General features: G+C 39.0%; 1 protein-coding gene and 2 long non-coding RNA genes across 4 annotated transcripts in view; 2 read left to right on the forward strand and 1 right to left on the reverse strand.

The window, feature by feature from the left end:
- Positions 1-21,222, forward strand: part of LOC134796729 (fumarate hydratase, mitochondrial-like) — a 29,168-nt gene that overhangs the window by 2,630 nt on the left and 5,316 nt on the right. The window contains exons 1-10 of one of the 2 annotated variants that reach the window (XM_063768923.1): positions 608-967; positions 3,137-3,253; positions 10,576-10,657; positions 11,297-11,418; positions 15,297-15,529; positions 16,245-16,450; positions 17,283-17,486; positions 18,563-18,724; positions 20,159-20,289; positions 20,901-21,217. In XM_063768923.1, coding sequence (XP_063624993.1) covers positions 920-967; positions 3,137-3,253; positions 10,576-10,657; positions 11,297-11,418; positions 15,297-15,529; positions 16,245-16,450; positions 17,283-17,486; positions 18,563-18,724; positions 20,159-20,289; positions 20,901-21,032 — 1,437 coding nt within the window. In that variant the 5' untranslated portion in view covers positions 608-919 and the 3' untranslated portion in view covers positions 21,033-21,217. Of the gene's footprint in view, positions 1-607; positions 968-3,136; positions 3,254-10,575; positions 10,658-11,296; positions 11,419-15,296; positions 15,530-16,244; positions 16,451-17,282; positions 17,487-18,562; positions 18,725-20,158; positions 20,290-20,900; positions 21,218-21,222 lie in introns of those variants that run through there. The other variant, XM_063768922.1, reaches the window with a different exon arrangement.
- Positions 5,782-7,611, forward strand: LOC134796673 (uncharacterized). Its single transcript, XR_010144985.1, has 2 exons — positions 5,782-6,400; positions 6,795-7,611. It is a non-coding gene; the product is annotated as an uncharacterized LOC134796673 (long non-coding RNA).
- Positions 11,843-21,222, reverse strand: part of LOC134796814 (uncharacterized) — an 84,987-nt gene continuing 75,607 nt past the window's right edge. The window contains exon 2 of the long non-coding RNA XR_010144998.1: positions 11,843-11,955. This is a non-coding gene — a long non-coding RNA (uncharacterized LOC134796814). The remainder of the gene's footprint in view (positions 11,956-21,222) is intronic.

The raw sequence follows: 21,222 nt of genomic DNA on the forward strand, positions 1-21,222 counted from the left end.
CTCATTTGAGAGTCAGGTCTAATTAGGTATTAAATGTAATTGCTCATTGGTTTAATTAGAGTCTATTCGGTTCAGTAATCTATTTGTCAAAATAACTATATAAGACAGACAATGTTATTTTCGCGTACGTACTTATAGTACATAGGCACAAAATGAGGAGGAGGATTCCATTAGTTTCAAAGTGCAGTAGCAGGAATACCTAGTTTAAAAATGAATTAATTCTTGTTTGATAAGTATTATCTTTCCCTTTAAGGATTTCCGCTTCATTAAGTTTTGCGGTGAAATGAAATAACACGGCACAATTCCTGTTACTTTAATTGCTATACCCGTATCAAAACGATCCAAATCATACATTTCGAATATGATACATAAACTTCAATAATTAAAGTAACTTTTTAAACAATCGTCCAACCAAACTTATGTTATATTAAACCAAACAAAACATGCTTGGCAACCATTCTATTATCTCATACCACGCTCTAAATAAACTTAAAGTAAATTATGTATGTAAATTGCGAGGGGATCACCATATGTAAATAATAAATTGATAAGCTGTTATCTTGCTTAAGTTTTCAAGACCACACGCCAGTTGAGCTCGGGCTTTCAACTGCGACGTACGTGGCCAAATAATTAAAGAATCGGACCGCAAACCGGTTCTTTTCCTTTCTCCCAGCATTGAAACTCGTTTTAGTCCCATTTGGACTAAAATAACATCGCAACTTGAACGCGTCTTGTCTGCGCGCGGACTTGCGTCGTAGTTTAGAAAAAAAGCAAATTGTCATTGACAAATTCAAATTTTAAAAAGTCTTTTTGGCTCTCGCTGTCAATTTTTGAAGCGAATTTCGAAATTTTTAGTGTATTTTTAACAATAAATCGTGTTGTGTGAAATTTTGGGGTAATATTTACCTAAATAATAAAAATGGCGTGTACAAAGTGTTTACGTGCCGACGGGAAGCCGGTAAAAATGGTATGTATTCTTACATAACTGTTAATATCATTTTAGTCACTGGAACTTAAATTTTATATTATTCCGCCTTATTATATCTAATTATTTTACTCAGCTATAATAACACCAATGTTTTGTTATCAGTCACTATCTACACGAATAGCTAATTTTAATGTTCATGTACCGCTGAGTCAAATAAACGAATGATAAGAAAAAAAAAAGTAATTGCATTTCTTCCATGTCTTCAAAATTGTAGGAGCAACTATGTAACATATATACTTCTTAGAGCCTATCTACAAGTAACTACCTTATGTATGGCTTGGTGTAAGTAATGAAATGCACGTAAAAATGTTTATATCCGCAAAAACTTCTATGTACCAACTTGAGTTATATATACTTACCCCCTTATATTCATAAGCGCGCTACAAACCTCAATTAGCTAATAATCGTTTGTCTTTATCTGTCATTTAGACTTATGTATTTGTAAGAAAAGGATAAAACATAATTTACTTAATCAGGCCCGTAAAGTTTTATGAATAACGGGGTTAGTATGTAACTTACAACAATAAAAGTTTTTTGAACCAGCAGCTTAATAACAAAATCGTATGATCCATGAGTGAGAGATGATTATTTGTTATAAACTTGTAATTTTTACCGTTTTTAGGGTTCCGTACCCAAAGGGTAAAACGGGACCCTATTACTAAGACTTCGCTGTCCGTCCGTCCGTCCGTCCGTCCGTCCGTCCGTCCGTCCGTCTGTCACCAGGCTGTATCTCACGAACCGTGATAGCTAGACAGTTGAAATTTTCACAGATGATGTATTTCTGTTGCCGCTATAACAACAAATACTAAAAACAGAATAAAATAAAGATTTAAATGGGGCTCCCATACAACAAACGTGATTTTTGACCAAAGTTAAGCAACGTCGGGAGTGGTCAGTACTTGGATGGGTGACCGTTTTTTTTTTTGCCGTGTTTTGCATTATGATACGGAACCCTTCGTGCGCGAGTCCGACTCGCACTTGCCCGGTTTCTTTATTAGTTCAATCAGGTCCATAATAACGTTTGATCCTAAAACCTAGTACCTAATTACTCACTGTACAGTCAAACTCATGATACTCAGAAATATGTCCCATAGCACTCATGTCAGCGAATTAAGAACTATGGGACATATTTTTGAGTAAGTTGTATGCACCCATATTTTTGCACTTGACGTACTACTTGCAGTCCTACAACAGCAGAAGGCTGACGTCTGCTGTATACAGTGAGAAAGTAGTATAGGATGATGTTACCATCTCACTTTAGCAGACCATCAAAACTATATGTGAAATAATGAGTGCTAAGTTTCAATCCACATTGCAAAATGCATATTGCCTATTCACTTTGCACTGATAACACGTCGTTCCATTACTAAAACCTAATTAAAGTTTAAATCTAAATAGGCTACTAGAATCAAAATTGCAAGTGGCGATGTATTCATTGTGTTGTTCGACGGAGAAAGATAACTTATCCAAAAATATGGAGTTAAATTCAGATTCGAATATTAAAGGCAATATTGTGAGTACCTATGTTGCTTAGGATAAGCGATGTTTCATCATCAATCGAGCGATTTTAAAACAATTCTCGTAAACATTGTGCCGGTTTTCCAAGTGCCCATGCGGGCCGAACACATAACTATCAACTAAAAACTGTTTACGTAACGAATCACAACATTCTTGGCCCCTTCCTGACTTAGGGCCAGTTGCACCAACCACAGACCGTAGTCCACAGTTAACAGATGGTTGAACGTCACGCAACAGAGATCTAGGAAACTTCCCATACAATAAAACTTAGCGAACGCTTTAACGGTGACAGACGGTTTGATCGCAATTATTCGCTTGTTTATTATGCGGTGTCTTTCTGATTGGCGAGGATGCGTGCGAGCTGGGTGCTCCTCCTCCGAACCTGCACTGTTCAGGCAACAGGAATAGAAACTGACACACTTCTTATCGCTAAGTCAGGTAGGGGCTTAACACCTGGGCTGACCGTCCAAAAATGACAGAAGAATTACTCATTAAACACATAACACATGTTTGAAGTGCATCGGTAACAAAGTCATCTTGATTGGTCCCATTATTCTTTACATTAGGCAAATTAAAACCCACTTATAATGGTATACATTGCAATAACTATGTAAAACTTTTTGTCCGCAGCGCAAAGAAAAAGACACCATGGGCGAACTAGATGTTCCGGATGACAAGCTCTATGGAGCCCAGACCGTCAGATCCGTCATGAATTTCCCCATCGGCGGCATTGAGGAACGTATGCCGGTAAGTCTAAAGGTTCCTTCACACAGGCGCGTTTTCCGGGCGGGGCATGAGCGTTTTATTGACCGAAGCGAAGCGAAGGTCTACGTTTTGACTCGGGCATTTTGCTTTCGTATGTCCGGATGTTCTCCTCTACAGGTCGCAATTCTTAACCGATTCTCGTGAAATTTTGTGACCGAATTTTATGACTAAATAAAATTTTTTTGTCAATCCGGTTTTTGGAAATTTTTAAAAATGGCGGAGTCGTGATACCTGGCGCCTAAACAAATAGTCGTATCGATATCATAAGACTTTTTTCTTTTTGAAACATGTTTACAGAGTTAATAGCAAAAAATGCAGGAAAAAATTATCGCTGGTTTAGGCGGTATTTAGATATTTAATTTTAACTAATTTTAATTTGAGAAGGAGTAGCTAAATTTCGTCAACCCATCTAAGAACTATTTGGCTCAGTTTGTAAACGTTCGCTTTTTCTGTTTGCACAGAGGGTCTGGGTTCGATCCCCAGTAATTGTATGCTGGGATATTATAACTTTTTGTATTTTTTACACATAAATTTCGTATTGTTTTTCTTTAATTTACTATACACCGTGTTTTTATTGAATTCCGTTAACTTCGGGGTATAGTTAAGTACGTTTATAAGAACTAAATGGCATAGTTAATTTAAAAAAAAAAAATTTTTTTTTGTTTTCTTTTTTGATTTTTTTTTTGTTTAAAAAGTAATTAAATGTAGCATATAGCGTTGTTGTAACACGGGCATTACATTTAACTCAACCAAACAATTGAAATCTGTGACATATCAATGTCATTTCGTACATCAATCGACCGAGATTGTACTTAAGTTTAGTAGCAAATGTATGAACTCATTCTAAACACTAATCAATATGTAAGCCGGCCCTAAGGCAAGTGTACACGCTTGTAGAGGCCTTATAGTAAAAAAATAAATTATGGATTATCTCCGAAATGGACTTAATTAGAACATCGGTGTCTTTGAGAAAGTTACTTGTTTTAAGCTCAGGAATGCACCCTTGAAATTAACGGAAATCAAAAAAAACACGGTGTATTTAAAGCTCTTAGCACCATGTTATTTCAAGCTCTGCTCGCGAGGTCTACAGCTCACAGAGCCACTAGTATGTAAAAGCGGCGAGCCCCGCTCACGCCCCGCCCGGAAAACGCGCCTGTGTGACGAAGCCTTTAAAAAATCTAAAGAAGAAAGCGCTCGAAATATTTATACTTAAGAGCCCTTATTCCTTAGAGCGTTCACCGATTTTGCGAAATAACACTCGATAGATGGCGTTAGCGCTCGGTACGCGAGCGCCGGCAAAGCTAAGCGCGTTTCAACGCAGACAAGAATAATTTTGATACTTTTCAATTTAATTTGCAAGTAAATTTATTTTAACGTTATATTGGCACTCTGTATTTTATTTTATAAGCATGGTAGTAGTCAATAGAGTATATGTGATGAGATAATATATAACCAACGACGAGTAAAAAATAATGATTGTTTACCTCTGTATGTCATGGAATTATTGTGACAAGTTCATCCACGAAGTCAAGTAACTTATTCAAGTCAGTTCACCAAGGAAGTTGAATAATTAAATGTTTTAAAGATAAGGTTATATTAAATAATAATATATACAGGGTGGCCAAAAATAAGTGCATTCCCGTTGCCAGGGAGGTTTAGGGATTATACTGAACTAAGCAACCGCGAACCGCGATAGGACCAACCCCGAAATCGCGAAAAAAAAATTTGGCTGTTTCATACATTTTGTCTAGTCCATTTTCTATGGGAGGGTAATTTTTTTTCCAGCAACCATTTTCTTGCCATCAGCGGAAAAGCACTTATTTTATGGCCACCCTGTATAATGACAATAAATTCGAGAGTACCTGCAAGTAACAACTACTGAACTCTCTGAAGTTCGATTTTATGTCTAAAACAGAAGTATCTCCGTTTTTAGGGTTCCGTACCCAAAGGGTAAAACGGGACCCTATTACTAAGACTCCGCTGTCCGTCCGTCCGTCCGTCCGTCAATCACCAGGCTGTATCTCACGAATCGAGATAGCTAGACAGTTGAAATTTTCACAGATGATGTATTTCTGTTGCCGCTATAACAACAAATACTAAAACAGAATAAAATAAAGATTTAAGTGGGGCTCCCATACTGTTGTAAACGTGATTTTTGATAGAAGTTAAGCAACGTCGGGCTCGGGCGGGGTCAGTACTTGGATGGGTGACCGTTTTTATAGATAATGGTACGGAACCCTTCGTGTGCGAGTCCGACTCGCACTTGGCCGGTTTTTATTTAGAACGAAGTTGATTTATAAGGTTTACTTGATCCTTGTGGGAAGCAAATGAAGCTTTATTTGTAAGTATGTATGTAAAATAAAATAATATTAATAATCTATCAACCGCATCTAGATCGATAGTGCTCGTCAAGGAAAATCTATTGAGCCCAAACACGATGGAGTTATGATGAGTAGATTAGGAGTTCTGGTGACCAACTCCTGACTCCATCATGAAAACCTGGACTTCATCTAGATTCTAGATCGATGGTGCTTGTCGGGGCAAATCTATTGATCCCAAACACGATGGAGTTATGATGAATAGATTAGGACTTCTGGGGACCAACTCCTGACCCCATCTCGTAATGGAGTCAGGAGTTGGTCACCAGAAGAGTCTCATGACTCTGGACCTCATCTAGATAGATGGTGCTCGTCAGGGCAAATCTAATGAGCCCAATCACGATAGAGTGATAATGAGTAGATTAGGATTTCTGGTGACCAACTCCTGACTCCATCATGAGAACCTGGACTTCATCTAGATCAATGGTGCTCGTCGGGGCAAATCTATTGAGCCCAAACACGATGGAGTTATGATGAGTAGATTAGAACATCTGGTGACCATCTCATGATGGAGTCAGGAGCTGGTCACCAGAAGGGTCTCATGACCCTGGACCTCATCTAGATAGATGGTGCTCGTCGAGGCAAATCGATTGAGCCCAAACACGATGGAGTGATAATGAGTAGATTAGGAGTTCTGGTGACCAACTCCTGACTCCATCATGAGAACCTGGACCTCATCTAGATCGATGGTGTTCGTCAAGGAAAATCTATTGAGCCCAAACAGGATGGAGTTATGATGAGTAGATTAGGAGTTCGGTGACCATTACTGACTCCATCATGAGAACCTGGACTTCATCTAGATCGATGGTGCTCGTCGGGGCAAATCTATTGAGCCCAAACACGATGGAGTTATTATGAGTAGATTAGAACATCTGGTGACCATCTCATGATGGAGTCAGGAGTTGGTCACCAGAAGGGTCTCATGACCCTGGACCTCATCTAGATAGATGGTGCTCGTCGAGGCAAATCGATTGAGCCCAAACACGATGGACTTATGATGAGTAAATTAGGACTTCTGGTGACCATCTCATGATGGAGTCAGAAGTTGGTCACCAGAAGGGTCTCATGACCCTGGACCTTATCTAGATAGATGGTGCTCGTCAGGGCAAATCATTTGAACCCAAACACGATGGAGTGTTAATGAGTAGATTAGGAGTTCTGGTGACCAACTCCTGACTCCATCATGAGAACCTGGACCTCATCTAGATCGATGGTGTTCGTCAAGGAAAATCTATTGAGCCCAAACACGATGGAGTTATGATGAGTAGATTAGGAGTTCGGTGACCATTCCTGACTCCATCATGAGAACCTGGACATCATCCAGGTCGTCCGGGTATAATAAAAATGCAAACCCTAACCAGAATTCAAGTAACACTGAAAATCTATCACATAAGCGAGAGTCGGTTGTTAAAATTAAATATGGTGTAAAAAATGTACACCCTTGGATCAAGATTTTCTAATCATAGTATACAGCACTTCTCGGAACTCTCTCGATGGTTACGAAAGCAACGAACGCCTGACGGTCGAGCACAGGTCCATCCCCTAAGCGCACTCGGCGGAGACTGAGCGCGCGGTGTCGGTGCAGCGTGATTTATACGTCTTTAAAAAAATATAGATTTACGGCTAGGTAGGTCCTATAGTTATGATTTTTTTTTTATGAGTAGACATAAAGTTACAATTTGATAAAATATTATTTTTGGGGCAAAATATAAGTCCAATTTGCGATAAAAAAATGTAATGTAACCCTGTTTTCACCAAAAAAATGAAGAAAACTCGGAAGGTTTTTTATCAATTTTTTAAAATGAATCTTCGATTTTCAAGCATGTCAGCCCCTCGTACAAGATATGGTGAGTTGAATTGTAATCATTCATGTACCAAATGATTCTTGTTTACTGCAAAATTGAGAACCGAAACGACCCTTCTCACTGCAAAATTTGAAAAAGACTCCTAAGAAAACTCATTTATTTTAGGTTCAAAAAGAGAAAATGAAAATTTGAACGTTTTCAGCCCCTAGTTTAAGAAATGATTATTTAAGTACGTTATCAGTTTTTGAATAAATACTAATAGTTACGTCGTAATCTTAAATGAAAAAGGAAGCATTTTGCAAAATACGCTCGTCTGTAGGAGTAAGGACTCTTAACATTTTTCCTGTTAAAAATATACCGTAGAAATATACAGTTTTCTGTTAGTTTATTTATACCTACAGGATAATTATTGTTTTTTAATAACATCGTCTGCACATTGCAAGAAATGAACAATGAGAATTGTCTTACCAACTAGCCAAAGCATTGACAATACCTTCATTGAAACACAGACATCGCAATGTTGTCATTAAATGAAATTTACGGCGATCATAAACTCCGACAAAAGGTAAGGAATCGTCTAGTTTATGTCCATGATATAAAATCTATTTAATGACATTTTATACTGAAGTTAGTCCTTGAGTATAAATATATACCTATCTCCTGTTTTATGACATTTTATACTGAAGTTAGTCCTTGAGTATAAATACGAGTATATATGTCGTTGAATATGTTATATTGTATATCTAAAACAACGCCGAAAAACAAGTCGCTGCCTCTTGTCTTGTTAGCAGAAAAAATTAACAAGTCTGTCTTAACGATTCTTTTTCGTTACTAAATATAGCTCAAGCTACAAAAATATTTGTGCGCTGTCTTCGTTTAGGTAAGTACCTACACGAAATATGGAATAAAGATGACATTTTTACCTATTCGTTGTAGGTAAAAATTTCATATTTATTTCATATTTCGTTTTGTGTCACAATATTTGATTATAAATTTAATTAGACTGTTAGTTTAGTATCGTATTAGTTGGCTTAAAAACTTGGAAAAAACGATACGCCTTGGAAAATGTACCTACAGCGAAACGGAATACATATTTAATTTTATAATGTTAGTTATTATTACACTTTAAAAACCTCGTTTTATATCAAAGTTAGTCTTAATGTCACCTTGATTATAATTGTGTGTTGCTAGACCCTGCCCCACTTTCTATCGGCATTATAATGTGTTTTGCTATTCAGTACGCATGGCATGATGAATTGACAGTATTGCTACATGTTTAATACCTATTTGTGACTCGTATTTCAGAGACCAGCGCGAATCAGACACATAAATTAATTAACAATATATTTTATATGTTTTGCCCGACTACGGAAAGGATAAGAGCCCCTAACTCTAATAACTTTATTAGCAAAAATAAAGTTGGTTTTAATTTAGTATACAGGGTGATTTCGGGGTCGTGGAGCAAGAGAGCCAGACATCATACAGAATCCAAAGATGAGCCTAATGATGTTGTTAATTATTGTTTATCACCAATAATGATGATTATTTTCCAGATGACAAGTAGGAAAAAACATTTTTGCATACAATTTGGTAACCCTACTCAATGTGACGTCTTGTCGCTTTCCATACAGCGTATGTCAAAAGTCATAGGGTGACCATACTTACTTAGTATAACATTAATTTTACTTGAAAAATAAGAATAATTCAAGTAATTATCTTTTAATCAAATACTACAGACTACTCATTTACAAAGTCAGAAAAAGTGGTTCTGGATCGCGACCCCGAAATCACCCTGTAGATAGAAAAACATTGACCATTTGTATTTAAATGCTACATTGCAGACAAAATATCTAATCAATTTTAATAAAATCATATTATGTATTTTGTAGACTATTTGTACAAATACAAACTGAAACCTTAGTTGACTTAGTCGTGCTGATATTTCAAAAATCGGGCAAGTGCGAGTCGGACTCGCGCACGAAGGGTTCCGTACCATATAAAAAAAAAACAAAAAAAAAACGGTCACCCATCCAAGTACTGACCACTCCCGACGTTGCTTAACTTTGGTCAAAAATCACGTTTGTTGTATGGGAGCCCCATTTAAATCTTTATTTTATTCTGTTTTTAGTATTTGTTGTTATAGCGGCAACAGAAATACATCATCTGTGAAAATTTCAACTGTCTAGCTATCACGGTTTGTGAGATACAGCCTGGTGACAGACGGACGGACGGACGGACGGACGGACGGACGGACGGACGGACAGCGAAGTCTTAGTAATAGGGTCCCGTTTTACCCTTTGGGTACGGAACCCTAAAAAAGGAGTTACAATATTGGTGTGATAAAATACCGTCCTATTTTTACAAACTTCTATGACAATCAAACAGAGATGTAATCCCATTTTTATACGGAATGCAAACAATATCGCTAATATCGCTATTTACCTACTAAAAATCAGCTACCAATCAATTCATTCAACAGAAGGTTAACGTAAGGTCAGTTATATTCCCACAGTATACACAAACAAGTGATGTAATGTAATACAAAACAATTGGGCCCAAACGCAGCGACCACACGCTATCTATTCAAACTAACCACATTTAGATGCAGCGGTTATGTCAAATTAAATTGGTTTAGAATTGATTGGGAATGTTTGTGGTTTGGGTGCCATCTGTATCTATTAATAGTCGGTTAGGATTTAGATTATGAATACTTGTTTTAGAAAGAGTTATTTTCGCGTTCTGAGGGTTCTGTACCATCTTCCAAGTTTTTTCCTTAACCCAAGCCCAGATCTAGTTTATACGGGTTCCGTACCCAAAGGGTAAAAACGGGGCCCTAATATTACTAAGTCTCCACTGTCTGTCACCAGGCTGTATTTCTGTTACCGCTATAACAACAAATAAGGCCCCTGCACCTTATTTGTTGTTATAATGTAAAACATGTAAGATATTTCGATTAGTTGAAATTTCGCCGCAGTCGAAATTATCCCCCTGCACCTTACTAAAAAGTACGGAACCCTCGGTGGGCGAGTCCGACTCGCACTTGTCCGGTTTTTGTTCTGAACGCCTTGAGTGATGACGATGGTGGAAGCGACGTTTTACGATTTTTGTTTTTGTGTTTCAGTACCCCGTTATCATAGCTTTTGGTATCCTGAAGAAGGCCGCCGCCAAAGTGAACATCGAGTTCGGTCTTGATAAAAAAATCGGTAAGTGCCTTTTTATAGGTCTCTGGGTGGCTAGAGGCTATTATATAAAAAAAAACTAGTGGCTATGAGCTGAAGGCCTGTAGGCTCCGCCATGTCGAAAAAAAAAAACAAAAACTGAATGGACAAATAATTTCAACTCTCAACCAATTCTCTAGAAATTTGACGAGCAGAGGGCCTACCGCGAACCACTTTCGGCGTGTTGCCTCTCTGTCGCACTTGTAAATTCGTGCGTAAGTGTGACTGGGAAGCAACACGACGAACGTGGTTCGCGGTAGACCCTCTGCTGATCAAATTTCTAGAGAATTATATATATGTATATTAGAAATGCGAACTGTAGAGGAAAACATCCGAAAATACGAAAGCATGTTTGTCCAAGTAGAAACGGAGAGCATCGCCTCGCTCGGTCTAGAAACCCTCTTCATCATGAGAACAAAAAATACGCTTACATATGTAATATACAGTCAGCAGCAATAGTTGCTAAGGGGCTGTTCTTAAATTACGTCATCTATTTTTGACGATTTTTGACTCTAGCATAAATAGGTACAATTTATCGGCCGAGGCGGAGCGAAGACGGCTATACGTCGAGGATAAATACAATGTACTATTTATCCTAACTTGTATTTTTTTATTGTAATCCAGCGGACGCGATAATGCAAGCCTGTGAAGACGTGATCTCCGGAAAGCTGTACAAGGAGGGTCACTTTCCCCTCGTCATCTGGCAGACCGGATCTGGCACACAGTCGAACATGAACACCAATGAGGTATAATCCAGTAACTTTGTCGAATTTTGTAACCTGGCTCTTTTGCGTCAAATCCGGTAGTTCTGATTTTTTGCAGACTTGTTTATGATGTTGGCCCAATGAATAATCCAAGTTTGTGACTTCGAGCGCCGAACGCAACTTTGTCAAAAATCGAATAAACCGCAATTTTTTTTTAGATTTGGGCGATTATAACCCTAAAGTACTAGTTTTTGGTAGTAACTTCCTAGGGCGTTTTTAAAGTAGACTAAATTTGCTACAATAAGACACTAGAATTGTCTCTGTACATCTAATATTTTCCGAGATAAAGCCTTTCAAAATTTTATAATTTTACATCAGTTCTTAGGCGTAATATAAGGATTAGGCAGGTAATTTATATGGAATTCATCACCGCCACGTTCTACAAAATATTTATTTTCCTTAAAAAAAATAATTTTTCAAAATAGGCACTCATACATTTTTTTATGGAAAATAAATATTTTGTAGAACGTGCCGGTGATGAATTCCATATAAATTACCAACCTAACCCTTATATTATAGCTTAGAACTGACGTATAATATTAGATGTACCTACAGAGACAATTCTAGTGTCTTATTGTAGCAAATTTAGTCTACTTTAAAAACGCCCTAGGAAGTTACTATCAAAAACTAGTACTTCAGGGTTATAATCGCCCAAATCTAAAAAAATTGCGGTTTATTAGATTTTTGACAAAGTTGCGTTCGGCGCTCGAGGTCACAAACTTGGATTATTCATTGGGCCAACATCATAAACAAGCCTGCAAAAAATCAGAACTACCGGATTTGACGCAAACGCAAAATGTATAATTTTACTGTATTAGTAGGTTACATTTTCCCTTTTTACAAGCTTTTAACTTACCCTGTTAGCATGTAGGTATGTACAGTCGCCATCAGATATATCGGAGCGGCCAAGGTGTTCACAATATCTGAACACGCGCTCTAACGCCCTGACAATAGAGGCGTGTTCCGATATTTGTGAGCACCTTGGCCGCTCCGATATATCTGATGGCGACTGTATGTACAGATATAGTGCGTAATTGTTTTTAGAGATGCACCGGATATTCGGTTACTAGGTATCCGGTCTCCGGCCTATCCGGCCATCATTTTAACATCTGGCCGGATACCGGATAGTGGCTTACTATCCGGCCGGATACCGGATAGTAACATTGCTTGATTTCGGAGTAAACAAAATTGGAATAAGAAACAGTCACGGTCATAATCGTACTCGTTTATTATTTTAAAACAATTTTAACATCCCAGTCATTTGCACGCGCACTAATTTCGAACCTAGAAATGAGTCCGCGCGAACGTTCACTACGAAACAGGTCAAAACCTGCACAATGCGCACCTGAAAAACCGAAATGTAGGTTATACGCCGAATATTCGGCGGCCGGATACCGAATATTCGGCCGATGGTTAGGCCGAATATCCGGTATCCGGCCAAACAACTATCCGTTGCATCTCTAATTGTTTTCCTTTGTATTTTCTCGGAAACGTTCGTATTTGTCATGCTAAGTAAACCTCAGTACTTTTTGTACCGAGACTGACCGAAATAGTAAGACAGGTTCGTACGTTTCCGTGAAAATACGAAGGAAAATAATTATGCACTACATCTGTATGTTATTTTGTTTATTTGTTAGTGTGGGTCAAATCTTGAAAGCTAAATTTGACCCACTTCCCGATTTAAAATTGAGCTGACATTTTGCATACATATGTAAATCGGATGACAATTCAATATTATGGTACCATCGTGCTGATCTGATGATGGAGACAGGAGGTGGCCATGGGAACTCTGTGATAAAACAACGCAAACTAATTGTGTTTGGGATTGTTAGAATTGTCTCGATGAGTATTAGTTGCCTGTGGAAAGCAAAGTACAATCAGCGATAAAAGCTTGTACATACCAAAAATGAAAAAACTTATTTAACACTTTCGGTGCCGGACGCCCCGTTTCCAGTACAAAATGAGCACACATACGTGTTCTTGGCAGTGAATGTGTTAACTTGCAATGTTTGTATGTATGTATGTATGTTCGGGTCAAATCTTGCATGCTGAATTTGACCCACATCCCATTATTCGATTGAGCTGAAACTTCATATACTTGCTTAAGTTGGGTGACAATGCAATATGATGGTACCATGGAACTGATCTGATGATGGAATGGACACCACAGGTGGCCATAGGAACACTGATAAAAAATATATATATATATTTCAGACTAAAGGTCCATACATACTTAGTGAACATTAAAATCTTATTACTAGTGTTAGTATGACATAAAGATTAGTAAAGTAAAACTAAAAACTAAACGATAACTGCATGCAGTCTCTGCCAACGGCTGAGCATGGGGCATAAAACAACGAAGATTTTTTTTTCGCGATTTCGGGTTTGACACCATAGTTAAAGTTGTTCAGTGTGACTTACATAATGCAGCCCTCAGAGGATCAGACTTAAAAAATCCTGTATTCTTGTTAAAAAAAGTTTTCCCGTATACCAAATACAGAACTTTACTTGGCTCTATATGTTTATCGAATACAAGTGACCGACTGTGAGCTTCAGTAGAACATAATGTATTGTATTATATAACGTTTTATTCTTTTACTGTGATACCATAAATAATGCGATAAATAATAGCGATAAGAGAAATATTCCAATGGCGCAAACAATGCTGCAAAATACTTCATTGTTTCATATTTATATTGTTCTGATTTTATTCTTTAGTACACGTCAATTGAAGTCATTAAATGAATATCAAATCACACATTTTATTAGATTCATCCGTAGCCTATGGACTGCAACTCCAGGCTGCTTACATTAAATTACTTTTTGTTAATCAAGAGGTGCTCATAATTATCTGAACACGCACTCTAAGGCCGGAGCCCCACAGCTGCGCACGCTACATCCACGGCCCACGTTTTAATACAAACCGTGGGCCCACGAAATTTTGTATAGGAACGTGGGTCGTGTACATAGCGTGCGCAGCAGTGGGGCTCCGGCCTAACCCTCTCTAACTCTAACTATTCTAACTTATAATAGAGGCGTGTCCAGATATTTGTGAGCACCTTTGCCGCTCCGATCTATTTGATGGCTTGTACGTAGACGCTAGGCGGCGGGACGTTCTGTCCAGGGCTGTCGAGAGTGAGATATTCAGAGCTTTTAGGTCCTACTCGATTCGGGTACACCTGGTAGTGGGTAATCATTGTACGTGTTTGAAAACGAAACGTAGACATATTACGCAGCTCATTAAGATTGTTTAAGAAATGACTTATTCTTCTTTAAAATAAAAATACCTGTATAACTATCTAAATTAAGATTTCATCACATCTCGTCACACATACGAGTACATATGCATGTCATTTATACTTAGTAAGAACTTTTTATTAATATTTGTTTACAAATAGGAAACTATAGGTCTATTACTACAAATATATTACTTTATATACTTATCTGTTTTATAAGACTGTTTCCTAATAATAATAAAAAAAGACTAAGCCTAAGACTAAGAGAAGCGCTGGTGGCCTAGCGGTAACAGCGTGCGACTTTCAATCCGGAGGTCGCGGGTTCAAACCCCGGCTCGTACCAATGAGTTTTTCGGAACTTATGTACGAAATATCATTTGATATTTGCCAGTCGCTTTTCGGTGAAGGAAAACATCGTGAGGAAACCGGACTAATCCCAATTAGGCCTAGTTTCCCCTCTGGGTTGGAAGGTCAGATGGCAGTCGCTTTCGTAAAAACTAGTGCCTACGTCAAATCATGGGATTAGTTGTCAAGCGGACCCCAGGCTCCCATGAGCCGTGGCAAAATGCCGGGATAACGCGAGGAAGAAGAAAAAAAGACTAAGCCACAGTTTACCACCTCCAGGTGATAGCCAACCGCGCCATCCAGATCCTCGGCGGCGAGCTCGGCTCCAAGAGCCCCGTGCACCCCAACGACCACGTGAACAAGTCCCAGAGCTCCAACGACACGTACCCCGCGGCCATGCACATAGCCGTGGCCATGGAACTGAGGGACCGGCTCATGCCCGGTCTGGTCGCCTTGAGGGACACTTTGGGCGCCAAGTCTAAGGAGTTCAGCAAGATCATCAAGATCGGCAGGTGAGCTTTAGATTCGATTTATTTTCATAATATAGCATTACATTATAGATTGTATGTCAAATTACAAGAATACATATTATGATCGTCAAAAGAAATAAATAATAAACATCAAATATTAAAAATAAGACAAATCAATACATTGCAAGATTTGCAAGTATCCGTGTGGAAAGAATGAAGGTAATAAAATAAATCAACAAGAAAAATATTAAAGTCAAATACAGATGTTATTCTAACAAAAAGAAAATGCAAATAATACCGAAAATAAATTCAGAGACTAACAACTAATATTAACAATTAATAATTACAATGAATATACAATTAGTGCTCCTAGAGGGATATAGAACTTTAGTTGTTCGGTGAAATAAAATCACGCGAAACGTGAGTTGGGAAGTGATAATCGGCCATACCATTTTCGGCGATAAATAAGAGAACGTCCCGTTTAGTTTTTGCGCCGTTTTTATAACACTATCGTATTGTCGACCCAGTTACCATATCAAAAATCTCTCGGACCGTTCTTTGGAACTCCTCGTTTTGCTCTGTATTCTATATAAACCCTCTCGTTCTTTGAAACCCCTGGCTTCGCTCATTATTCTGTGCCAGTTCGGCTCGTACCCCGTCCCCTACCCGCACGTGAACATGGCAGGGGCGGCGGCACGTAGCCGAGGGCCCGCCTCACGCCCGGTCTCGTTTATAATTGTTATTTAATGACTTCCAGAACCCACTTAATGGACGCCGTGCCCCTGACGCTCGGGCAAGAGTTCAGCGGCTACGAGGCGCAGCTCACGTACGGCATCGAGCGCGTGTGCGCCACGCTGCCGCGCCTGCACTACCTGGCGCTCGGCGGCACGGCGGTCGGCACGGGCCTCAACACCCGCATAGGCTTCGCCGAGAAATGTGCTGCCGAGATCGCTTCGCTCACTGGTAAGCTCTTCGCAAGTTATGGTTGCCTGGTACATACGTTCAGTGGATATAATGTTCTAGGTACTAGGATAGTTCGATTGACAAATTGACTATTCAATCCTGCTTTTGTGTCAAATTTATACTGAAATGATTAATCATTCTAGTAAGTATCTAAGACTTAATAAATAGGTTAACCTACCCCGCCTACACTACCTGGGCCTCGGCGGTACTGCGGTCGGCACGGGCCTCAACACCCGCATAGGCTTCGCCGAGAAATGCGCTGCAGAAATCGCTTCGGTCACTGGTAAGCTCTTCGCAATTTATGGTTGCCTGGTACATGCGTTCAGTGGATATTATGTTCTAGGGACTAAAAAGTTAGCTTAATTGACCGAATTCAACCCTGCTTTTGTGTCAAACTTATACTGAAATGATTGATCATTCTAGTATCTAGGGCATAATGAATAGGTTACTTGACCCTCATCATGCAGTAGCGGTACTGCGGTAGGCAAGGGGCTTAACACCCGCATAGGCTTCGCTGAGAAATGCGCTGCATTGCTTCGCTCACTGGTAAGCTTTTAAATAGCTCATCAAAATTCAATTCTAAATGTAAAACTTCAAGATCGTTTTTTGGCTGGCAAATTTAGATCCCTGAAGCTGCATGGTCTCGCTCACTGGTAAGCTCCGTACTGTTTATGATCGCCTGGTATAAGAGTTCTGTGGATACGCTGTGCTTATACCCTAAATACTGAAATCGCAGTTCGATTGTCCAATTTTTTGCCTATATCTCCGGTACGGTGGGCGGCTTGATGTTAAATGTAAAATGTGTTGACAAATACACTACACTTATTTCCAGGTATCCCCTTCGAAACGGCCCCGAACAAGTTCGAAGCGCTCGCCTGCCACGACGCCATGGTGGAGGTGCACGGCGCGCTCAACACCATCGCTTGCTCGCTCATGAAGATCGGCAACGACATACGGCTGCTCGCCTCTGGGCCCAGGTGTGGGTTAGGAGAACTTATGCTGCCGGAGAATGAGCCTGGATCCTCCATTATGCCCGGTATGTAAGAGTTCAACCATCGTGTGAACACATATAACACGAAATTTGTAGCTGACACACATTGGCTGCTCGCTCATGAAGATCGGCAACGACATACGGCTGCTCGCTTCTGGGCCCAGGTGGTTAGGAGAACTTATGCTGCCGGAGAATGAGCCTGGTTCTTTGATTATGCCCGGTATGTGTACGCAAACGAATTCTGTTTTGGTTTGTTAGAATTGTCTCGATAAGTATTAGCTGTTGTTTGTTGAAAGAAAAGTACAGTCAGCTACAAAAGCTTTTGTATCGAAAACAAAATTATTGATAAAATAACTTATTTTTGTCACTAACATCACACTGCAATCAGAATTTTGAGGATAAGCAGCATTTTTTAAATGTAATGTTTAATTTTATTTGTTTGACAAACAGTTTTTATAAATGTGATTTTATGAAAATGAAAAGTAAATAATAACGGCTTTAGTTACCCGAGTGTTGAAAAAAATTATGAAGAGTATAAAATATCGTGCGATACGTTTACAGAAAATCTGAAATGTTCCATTTGCAAGAATAATATTTTGGTAAATATTGTTGATTCTTTTTTTTTTCGTAAACTTAAATTGTAGATACCTACTGTATTAACATTAAATGTTTTTAAATTTTAAAAGTAATATAAAATTGATTAGATTAAATGTAAATTACTGTATTTTTTGTGTAAAACATCACTACATTTCATTTGTCATAATTAGCCTCGTATTGTTTAAAATTAATCGGATTCAAGATCCAGGCATTTTTCTCCATTTTACTAAGTATTTTTAATAGTCGTATTCTATAAAGTACAACCATGCATTAAAACATTCGTCTGATCCTATGAAACTCACCCAATGTTCGTTTCATAAACCCACTTGTATTTAATGCCTTTCATTATGTAGCAGTCACATGGCGTCTGCGCGAGCTGGCGCTAAAATCCGTCGCTTGCGTCCGCGCCCGTTAGCAAAGCTCATACTAGTTTTTGCTAACCCGCTCCGTGTAACCCGGCCAGCTAGCGGACGCCCACAGTTTTTTTTAAATACAATGTTCTTACAAGACGGTTAACATTTCAGGCAAAGTGAACCCCACCCAGTGCGAAGCGCTAACCATGTTGGCGGCGCAGGTGATGGGCAACCACGTGGCCTGCACCGTGGGCTGCGCCACCGGGCACTTCGAGCTCAACGTGTTCAAGCCCATGATCGTGGCTAATGTGCTGCGGTCCATCAGGCTCATCGGTATGTTGTACTTACTCTACTGGCCCAAGTGAACCCCACCCAGTGCGAAGCGCTAACCATGTTGGCGGCGCAGGTGATGGGCAACCACATGGCCTGCAGCGTGGGCCAATGTACTGCGGTCTACTAAGCTTATTGGTTAGTGTATAAGTACCTATGTTAAGTCAGTGTAAGTTAAGGATCCGACGCAGTGACACCATAACTATGGTGGCGGCGCAGGTGATGGGCAACCACGTGGCCACGGGACACTTCGAGCTCAACGTGTTCAAGCCCATTGTAGTATGGGACAGGGATCCAAATTAAACAGCTGATGGCGTATGACTGATTTGTTCCATCTCATGTAGGGTTTCTGCTCGAGAATTCTCGAGGCGAGAAATCTCGAGAAATTTGTCCTAAGTCGAGACGGGAAAAAAATACTCAATGCCTCGAGAACTCGAGCAATAAATCTCTTGTGATAAATAAAAAGAAAAGACGCGTATAACACATGGTGTGTCTATAATGTATTTCTTTAGGTAGTTAAATAAATATGAACAATGTTTTTTTTTTACATTTTCAAGTACTTAAAACATTTATTAGGTAGTTAACCAACCAAATAAAAAACTACCTTGATCCCCTCCCCCGCCCCTATCGTTCTAGCTGCAACCGATTTTCATGTTTTGAAACTTTTGAACTATAATATATCATGACATTCATGAAGTCTTTTTATTGAAAACCGCTTTAAAAAATTAGTAACTATTACTTATGAAAGCAAAATAATGTAAAAGCAAGCAGAAAGCACTTCTGCAAATCAAGCAATCATATACGTATGATTGCTTGATTTGCAAAAGTGCTTTTCAATAAAAAGACACGTCAAGATCACTTATCTTCTTTCTAATGATAAAAGAACGAATTATAGGACCATATCATACCACTATAGCATAACACGTCGCCGGTGCGCACGCCTGCACCTATAGTTTTTTTGTTGTTGTATTTTTGATTATTAAGTGCAATTTACGGTGACAAAAAATTGTCCAAATTTGATTATTGATTTCATTGAGTCTGATGTGTAAAAAAGCAAAAAAAAAATCAAATAACATGGTGTTTTTTGCAACTTTCAAAATTTCTCGAGATACTCGAGAAACTCGAGAAATCTTGGTCGAGAATTCCCGTGCCTCGAGAAATTAAAAAGGTCGTGAAACCAGAAACCCTAATCTCATGCATATCTCGAAGTACCCACATTATGTTTATAAGCTCGCTCGTGGCTAATGTGCTGCGGTCTATTAGACTGATAGGTATGCATATGCCAAAGCATTAAAATGACAGCGTAAAGTGTGACCATAAAGCCTTCCGTTTTATAATTTACATAGTTTAGTGTTTCTACTTGTAATAACACAAAATAAAATTTATATTCAACAATAATTTAACTTGTTCTAAGAATATTATTACTGTCATTTCCAGGCGACGGTTGCCAGGCCTTCAACAACGGCTGCGCCAAGGGCATCAAGGCCAACGAGGCCAAGATCAACCAGATCATGAACGAGTCCCTCATGCTGGTCACCGCGCTCAACCCCCACATCGGATACGATAAGGTGACGAACTTTTAAAAATATACTGTCAGTCAGGTTTACAAATACAAATAATTTATTTATTACCTATCATAAAAGTTGTATACATGTGCACAGATATATCTATCAGACTCCATACTAGGCTGAGCCTGTATCTTGGAAGTCTGCGAGAGCGATTGACAACTATATTTACATTTTTAGATACAATGCTTAGTACTAAAAGTAATGACTACAATACAAGCTATAGTTTCGAATCTACGTCCTCCGAATTGAAAGTCACACTCCTAGACTACTTTTTCACCACTACAAAATTAATTACATTTTGTCCAGTATCTTGGTTGAATGTCATTGCGTCTCACTCTCTCATTTAGCAAAATGTGAGACAAAAAACACATTGGACAGGTGTAATACCACCCTTAAACCCTAAATGGCTCAATTATTACAGTCACCATCAGATATATCGGAGCAGCCGAGGTGTTCACTAATATCTGAACAAAGCCTATTATCAGTCCATTCTCAGATATTTGTTAGCACCTCATCAGCTCCGATATATTTGATGGCAACTGAACATTAATACTTCCTTACTCTTATTGATATTATGTATTGAAAACTAACTAAAACATTTCCATGTCCAGGCGGCCCAAATCGCCAAGACCGCGCACAAGGAAGGAGGCACCCTCAAGGGAACGGCCATCAAACTCGGCATCCTTACTGAGGAGCAGTTCGATAAGTGGGTCAGACCCGAAGACATGCTGGGACCCAAGTAAACAACTAATCAAGAGACGAACATGATCTACGGAGGGTGCTGAAATACTGGAGAAAAACGAGGGTGGTATTCCACATGTCCAATTTATTTGTCCAATGTCATTGCGTCTCACTCTATCATTAATCAAAATGTGAGACGCAATACACATTGGACACAGATATTGGATAGGTGGAATACCATCCCGAGCTAAC

Source organism: Cydia splendana, chromosome 14 (assembly GCF_910591565.1).
Source record: "Cydia splendana chromosome 14, ilCydSple1.2, whole genome shotgun sequence".
Lineage (NCBI taxonomy): Eukaryota > Metazoa > Arthropoda > Insecta > Lepidoptera > Tortricidae > Cydia > Cydia splendana.